The following is an 8,329-nucleotide window of genomic DNA, read 5'->3' on the forward strand; positions in this document are numbered from 1 at the left end:
CTCCTCAGAAGGAAGACTGGGCAATCTACCTCTGTAAAGATTTTATTGCCTCAGAAACCCAAGGGAGAGTGCGGTGAGTAAAAATCGACTTGATGGCAGTTTCCTAACCATTAATCAACTGAGCATAGCATATTCTTTGTCGAACAGTAAACCATCTTGTATTTTTAAGCAGGTGCTAAATTTTAATTGTGAAGATCCTATTACCCAGTGAATTAGGAAACAAAGTGTGCTTTAAATACGACATCTTTAGGGGAGAACACATCACATTTCTACATAATTAGCATCCCAGCCCTAGCGTTTCTCCATCCCAGGCAGCTTTATTTTACACCTGTTAGGCCATGAATTCATAGGGAATGGGCTCCAGCAGCTGAGGCTCCTTTCCATTGGTTCTCACAAAGTGTGCTTCTCGGGGTGGAGCAGGCTAGTGCAAAAAAAAAAAAAACAAAAAAGGCAGGTAGATAAGTAATTATGTAAAATATTGTAACATATTGCAAAATGCTCAGAACCAACGAAATATAAACCCAATTCTTTGCTAACTTTTGTAAAAGTCTCGCTGCGTAACAATTTTAACATCTCCCCACTCTGACGCCAGGAGTCCCCGAGCACTCACCTGGCGCTTCAGCTGCACCCAAGTCCCCTTCTCTTTGGCTTCCTTCTTCTTCTGATCGTTCTCCTTCACACGCTTCAGGAAGCTGTCCCGGCTCTTAGAGTGCTTAATGTGCTCGATGCGCACGTTGATTCTCTTGGCAAGGATCTTGCCCCTGGAGACAACAAAACTTCTTCAGAAAACATTCTCGGCTGTTTCACTTCTTAATAAGCCAGGAAACATTCTGACTGATTTCACTGGAAGGCAGCCTCGAGGTAAACATCCTTGTTCCTAAGCTCTCTTTTTTAGTAACAGAGCACAGCCCGAGATTTAAAGTAACTGAACCAAAAGCAGATCCCTAAGCTCCCCACTTCTGAAAACATGCTTCTTATACTCTGAACACTAGGACTGCTTAAACCCAAACTGCTCAAAACTTCCCAGCGAGTCTGTTTCGGCCTGTTTCCTCTGACAGGATACAAGACAAACACCCAGTTTGCCTGAGTTTTAAAAGGAGATTTCCTTTGCCCCGCTCGAATGACCAATAAAGACATAAGTCCAATTGGCAAAGTGAGAAGGGGGCCCGAGGGAGTATGAACTAGCCACAAAGAACGGGGACATTACATACTTAACTTGTTTGTTCACAACAATGCCAACAGCATGCTGGGTAACGTTGTAGACTCTGCCCGTTTTGCCATGGTAACATTTGTGGGGCATGCCTTTTTGAACAGTGCCCATGCCCTGTGAGAAAGAGGAACATGTTATCCTGGCACTGCCTCCTGCCTGTGAACTCAGGACTTTCAAGTAACTATGAAATTCTAAGCCTTTTTCTCCTTTGAAATGACAACTCAGAGCTTTCAGAGCCGGTGAAATGGGTTTTTCACTTTGCTTCAAAGCAATCAAAGAGATGGTCATCACGAAGCTCTGGAGCGCCAGGGGAGCGCCAGGGGGCGCGCACACATCAGTCACCGGGAACAGCCTTCACCTGTGCTTTTATAAAAAATGGCAGATCCATCCTCCCCAGGAATTAAATTTTATATTATTCCTTTTTTACTAGATTTAATCCAACTTTTCTAATATCCAGTGTTATATTCCCAATTTTATAAATTTACCTTGATGTCTACAATATCACCTTTCTTGTAGATTCGCATATATGTGGCCAAAGGAACAACTCCTGCAAAATATTGTTACCGTCAGTTATCGAGACAGAAAGTCTATAGTAAAACACAAAACGTACAATTTTATTACACATCAAAAGAGTTTAATCCTCTGCCAATAAATATTCAGTTGAAATTACTAAACATACATACATACAAGTCATGCTTTTAATCTACTACAAAATAAATAGACGCTGGTTACTTAATACTATTGGTTAAGAATATATTATATGAATCGTATCAGTAAAATGCAACCATATGCCAAATCTGCAGATGCACTCACCATGTTTCCTAAAAGGCCTAGAGAACATGTAGCGGGTGCCTCTCCTCTTTCCCTTTGTGTTCGTCATTTTGGCCAATTACTGAAACCACAAAGTATTATTAAGTAATGTGAACCTCAAAATTAAGATTTGCTCTCTATACAAAAAAGTTGGTCAATATCAGATGTTTGCATTTTTGGAGTGACATCAGCTTAAACAATTAGGGAACAACCTAATAAACCAGATCTTACCAGTCATCATTTCTTTCAAAGGTGAAAATGACCATTTTACCTTTTAAAAAGATCAATTAAGATTGTTGCCAAAATTGCCTAAGTTCTAATAACATTATTTTCAGAACAGGGAGAAAGGCAAGCCCCAAGCACCACCACGAACATGACGTCAGCCCCTAGAGCCTGGAGAGCTGACGGCCATATGTCACACTCCAGGCTCCAGTGATCACTAGTTCTGTGGCCCTGGGCAAGGCACTTACCCTTGCTGAACCTGCTGCCTCATCTGTAACTGTCAATCTCACAGAGGTGTTGAGAGGATTATACATTTAAATAAAATAAAAAACCCACTGCCATTGACTCATAGTGACCTCCCCAGAGGGTTACCAAGGGTATAAATCTTTACAGAAAATGCTCCATCTTCCTCCCTTGGAGGAGCAGCTGGTGGGCTTGAGCTGGCAGCCTTCAGGATAGCAGACAGCCGCCTTACCCACTGCTCCACCAGAGTTCTCTCTCTTTCTATATATAAACTAAAAAAACACCCAAACTCACTGCCATCGAGTCAAATCCAACTCAGCAACCCCTCCTTGGGTTTCTAAGGCAGTATCTCTGTGGAAGTAGATCGCCCAGTCTTCCTTTCAAGGGGTGGCCAGTGGGTTTGAACCACCAGCCTTCTGATTAGCAGTCAAATGCCTTAGGCACTACGCCACCAGAGCAAGCGTGCTCTCTATACATCCCCCCCGCAGTTTCCATTCCTTGCTTTCTACCAAGGTTGGGAGTATCTGACCCATCTTTGAAAGCAGGTAAGAAAGCTAATAGTTTTCCAGATGAGGATACAGGCTTGTAACTGTAACCGAGTCACGTAAGTTAAACTCCTAAGTAGAGAGCTGAAATCAGAACCCAAGGCAATACAATGCCACAATATAAACACACAATAGGACCTCTACCAGGCTATACCTGGAGAGCCCAGTCGAGGGTGCTAAGGGCACTGCGGTTAAGAGTGCACCACACCCAGCTGTCAGCTCTACAGGGTCTGTCAAACCCCTTGTGCATCTCATCTAGTGACAGTACACCTCACACACATCTACTTAACCGTCAAAAATTATCTCCAGCTTTTTCATACTTCTAACTACCTGCTGGGAGACCTACATCTTCTAACTCTCATCCTCAACAACAGCCATTGAGGATCCAACCTTTCACCTTGTTCCCCAAAAGATCAAAAGAGCTTGTTGAGACCCCCGAGACTATGGCCCCTAGTTACCCTTCAGGTCTGGAACTGAACTCACTCCTGTAACTTCCAGCCAAACAACAGACAGGCATGTGGGGTGAACATTTACATCAGGTGGATACACTCCTTAGAGCCATCAATCATGGGAGAAGAGAAGGGCACAGGGAGGTAGCTCATGGGGGGCAGGAATGTATAGGAAAGGAGGATGCAGGGAGGAGGTAACTGCAGAGAGTAAATGGGAAAAGCTGCTACCTTGTGGGAGATTGCAGTCAATGTCATGAAACAAAACGTGAATGGACTGCTGTATGGAAAATGTGCTCTGTCAACTTTCACCCAAATCACAATAAAAACAGTAATAAAAAGTCAAAAACGTGTCTTTGTTCTCTTCTGGTCAAAGACATAAGTGCCATTTCTGGCAATAATTCCTTTAAAGTAAAATATACCAGAGTTAAGTTTAATCCAATGACAGTCTTATGACATGTGTAACATAAACTGGTCTCAACACAGAACTGATTCTTCGTTTGTGTGCCAAGTTCACCTAACCCACCCTACTAAAACCACTGTTACACACATCATGTACTTAAAAAAACAACAAAAACCTATTCGTGCCAAGTCCCCTGTTCTAACCCTCAAATGTTCTGCATTTATGAACTGGTGTATTATAAAATGAGATGCCCTGCAGGTTGAAGTCACAATGTGGCAGACACAGGGAAGTTATTTCTGACTCGAGTCTATGCCCCTTTCACGAGTAAGAAATCCATTTTACATCGCGACCCAATACACGTTAAGACTGAGTTTTTTAAAACAGTAAGGTGTGAAGCACTGATAACGTTAGTGCACCCTGCAGTTTGAAAACCAGTTAAGACAAGAAGGGTGTTCAACTCTACTACCCAGCTGTTAACGTCCAAATTAGGCAAAAAGATGAAAACTGCGAGTTAAAGAGATTATTAAGTAACTTTTTCATTACACTTCTAAACAAAACATTCAGGAATCCCTTCACCCAACACATGCTACCCTCGAATTAACCAAACAACACATCTTGGTGCAATGCTGACTTCTACTAAGTGTTTTCCCTTTGTTTGCGATCCAAGGTCAAAATGAAAAACTACTGGGACACATGTCACGTATTAACGGAGATGACTTGGGGTTTATTAATCAGGTCGACTCCGGGCAACCACTGTATCTCCAACCAAGACTCCATACATACCTAAGCCTCACTGGAGGCTAAAGCCGACGTCTGATTTTAAACCCGTTCCTCCTTTCCCGAAATCCCAGCCCAACAGGTTTAAGTTTTAGATTAGAGACAAAAATTGATGCACTGAAAGGGATTCGGAAGTCATTATGCCACGCGACCCCAGAGACTACCGGACAGATTCCGGAATTCCAGGGTTGAAGCCGTGGGTACTTGAGAGTCGAAATCATTTCCTCCCTCCAGTGACTCGGCCTTGTCTTGTTTCGCAGAACCGTTCCCCCTGCAAGGCTGAAGCACTGTATTGCCGTCCTCACATCCCGGCCCGAGGCAAGCTGCTCTCAGTCTGGGAGATGGCACCACCCGCCCACGCCAATAGACCTCAGACACGCTAGACAGCCTCTCCGCAGTCTCAATATAGACCCTCAGCAGTCCCAGAGTTAAGGCTTAAGTTTGCAGAACCCGGTGCTCCGGGAGCCACGCGCCAGACCCACCTGCAAGATGGCGGTTCCGGCCGAAAAGAAAGAGGCGGAGTCGTGGCGGAAGACTTACAAGTGTCTGCGGGCTGCCCGCAGCGCTGCCTGAATGGAACGCCCGCCGAAAGCGACTCTTTCCTTGGGAAGGGAATGTGAGAACAAGAATCTCTTCTTGTTCCTGAGAGCAAGAAGAGTCTGTGAGGATAGACTCTTTCTTGCGAAAAAGAGATAATCAACTAACATTAGCTGACATTTGGATCTTGTCAGACAGCCCATAAAGGGGCCTTCGAGAGCATCAATAGGACGTGATCCCTAGCGTCGCGACGTTCGCCCCTGAGTCAGAGTGGACGCCGGAAGCAGGCTTGCGTCTGCGTCCCAGGAGGGGAGGGAAAGCTAATCATACGGTGTCTGACCCGTTAAGAGCGTGGCTGACTTTCGTTTGCAAGAGTGGTTACGTGGGTGCGTCAATCCATAATGAAGCAAGAGTACGATCCCATTTATATGTCCTTTCAGGAGTTTTATTTTTTCTTACGCGTGCATACATATTTTATGCCAGTGCTGAAGGGTGCGTAAATTGTTACAATTTGGAAAGCATTTGGCAAAATCTAGTAAAATTGAAGTTTTCAAATACTAAATCCTGGCATCCAACTCTAAATTTATGTTCTAGAGGAACTTTCACATGCGGACAAGGATGTACACAGCAGCGCCATGGATTGTTGCTATGTTGTTGTTGCTATGTGCCGTGGAATTGAACTGACTTACAGCGACTCCTCCTTGGGTTTCCAAGGCAGTATCACTACGGAAGTAGATTGCCCAACTTTCCTTCTCAGGAGTGGCTGGTGGGTTTGAACCGCCAGCCTTCTGGGTAGCATCAAGTGCCTTAGGCACTATGCTACCAGAGCGCCATAGATAGTAGCACAAAATTAGAAATGTCCATCAATAAATCAGTAAATGAGTGAATCAATACTTTGTACGGTATTTACACAATGGGTTATTATATGCCAGTGAAACAAGATCATAATATATGTACTATGATGAGGCAAAAAGAGGAATATGTATAATGAATATATATAATACATATATATGCCAAAACGCACTGCCATCCACTTTATTGTAACTCATCTAGCAATTCCCATTGGATTTCCAAGGCTGAAAATGTTTACAGAAGTGGATTGCCTCATCTTCCTGGTTCAGAGCAGCTGGTGGGTTTGAACCACTGACTTTCTGGTTAGCAGTCAAATGCCTTACACACCATCTCACCAGAACTCCCTCTCCCTCCTTCCCTCCTCCTCCCTCCCTCTCTCTCTCCCCCTCCCTCCCACTCTTTTTCCCTCCCTTCCTTTCTCTCTCTCCTTACCTCCTTCCATCTCTCTGTGTATGTGTGTGTATATATATATTCACTTGGACTCAGCCATATACAACAGAACTAAACAAGGCCTGGTCCTGCATCATCCTCCCAATCAGTTCATTATCATTAGTATGTATCGTTGCAGCGACCATGCCAGTCCATTTCACTGAGGGGTCTCCCTCACCCTCCCTGTTCGTCTACTTCACCAAACTTGATACCCTCCTGTGACTGATACCTCCAGGTGACATGTCCAAAGGGAGAGAACCAGACAATATTGTAATCCATCATGTTTTCATGGGCAGGTTTTCAGAAGTAGTTGCCATAACTTTTTTCCTAGTCTGTCTTAGTCTGGAAGCTCCGGTGGATACCTGTCAAGCACTGGATCTGTCGCCTGGAGTGACTTAAACCAATAATGACATACCCAAGTGAAGAGCAAAGGACACGACCTTTATTAAGGTCATGCATGAGCTGAGACAGAAAGGGGAATTCCCTCAGATTCTGTCTGCCTCTAGGCACTTTCCAAGTTTTTTAATAGGATGAGAATTACATCAGAATTGTGTTATACATACAATTTCATATAATTGCAGGTTACATATGTGCAAGATAGGATACAAAGATGGCGGCTCTTAGCACGTCTCATTAGAACGTTAAATCTGTGCCCAGTGAAGTGATATATTAGTATGCTAAAGTCTCCTTCGAGAGCTCTGGTGTCGTAGTGCCTAAGGCAGTTGACTGCTAACCAGAAGGCTGGCCGTTCAAACCCACCAGCCACTCCTCAGAAGGAAGACTGAGCAATCTACTTCTGTAGAGATACTGCCTCGGAAACCCAAGGAGGGGTCGCTATGAGTTGGAACCAACTCAATGGCAGTGAGTTTGGTTTGGTTAATATTCCCTTTTAGGTAGCTTCAACCTGTCCTTGAGCTTTTATGGCTCACTAAACCTCCTGACTGTTTGTTATTTTTTAAAAGCTACATTTTTCTTCTCTTATCTCACTAGGAGGAACAGGGTAGAACTCCTAGAACACTATGCATTCTTTCAAGAAAACACTGTGATCATTCTCACCCCCCCCCCTCCTTTGAAGCCACTGATGCTTCATTAATTGCCTGGCATCAGTTACTTCACAGATAGGTTCTAACTCACAAAAGCTTGTGGCCATGCCGCAGGGTGAAGGGAAGGGGGTAGGGTTAGCTTGGAGAAATAACTGCTTGCATCTTCCAGGGCCACGGGACTGAAAGACAAGAGAGTATAGACGGGACTGAAAGACAAGAGAGTATAGATATTCCTAGGATTAACAGTTGATTCAACTCATAGCTTCTCCTTGGGTTTCCGAAGGGTATCTCTACGGAAGTAGATTGCCCAACCTTCCTTCCGAGGAGTGGCTGGTGGGTTTGAACCTCCAGCCTTCTGATTAGCAGTCAAATAAATGGAAAGCCTAGGTGATAAGAAATTGTTGCAGCATGATCATCATGCTTAAATTTCATTGTGGATGTCAGCTGTCCCATTCCATTGCGATGGGGCCACTATCCTCTAGAGGCAAGGGATCTGGATGGGGCCCAGTGGATGCACAAGGTGGCCAGAGTTTGTGATCTTAACACATTGTGCTGAATTCTGTTGGTACTCTTAGTGTGGATCAGGTAAACTCCCTTTTCTTTAATCTACTGTTCCTGGTGAAGTAGGTGGTCCCAGGACACCATATGAAGGAGAGTGAGAACACATCTAGCAGTTCTTGGCCCATTGGGTTTGATTCAACAAGGTCTACTGAAATGGGATGGAGATGTTAAATTTCTAGCCATTTTCACTGAAAGACACAAAATACAGGCTAAAAAGGAAGGAAAAAAAAAAAAAAAAAAAAACCTCACTA

General features: G+C 44.1%; 1 protein-coding gene and 2 non-coding genes across 3 annotated transcripts; all 3 read right to left on the reverse strand.

Annotated features, from left to right (window-relative positions):
• Positions 1 to 331: 331 nt before the first annotated feature.
• On the reverse strand, positions 332 to 2,090 carry RPL21 (ribosomal protein L21). Its single transcript, XM_007956528.2, has 5 exons — positions 2,024 to 2,090; positions 1,696 to 1,757; positions 1,212 to 1,324; positions 611 to 761; positions 332 to 421 (listed from the first exon to the last, which is right to left on the reverse strand). Exons 1-5 carry the CDS (start codon positions 2,088 to 2,090, stop codon positions 332 to 334), a joined length of 483 nt encoding a protein of 160 aa, XP_007954719.1.
• LOC122151669 lies at positions 1,041 to 1,167 on the reverse strand. Its single transcript, XR_006164248.1, has one exon. It is a non-coding gene; the product is annotated as a small nucleolar RNA SNORA27 (small nucleolar RNA).
• Positions 1,436 to 1,507, reverse strand: LOC122151668. Its single transcript, XR_006164247.1, has one exon. It is a non-coding gene; the product is annotated as a small nucleolar RNA SNORD102 (small nucleolar RNA).
• Positions 2,091 to 8,329: the final 6,239 nt, after the last annotated feature.

This window comes from Orycteropus afer, unplaced genomic scaffold (genome assembly GCF_000298275.1).
Source record: "Orycteropus afer afer isolate SDZICR_OR568_19922 unplaced genomic scaffold, OryAfe1.0 scaffold00630, whole genome shotgun sequence".
Classification (NCBI taxonomy): Eukaryota; Metazoa; Chordata; class Mammalia; order Tubulidentata; family Orycteropodidae; genus Orycteropus; species Orycteropus afer.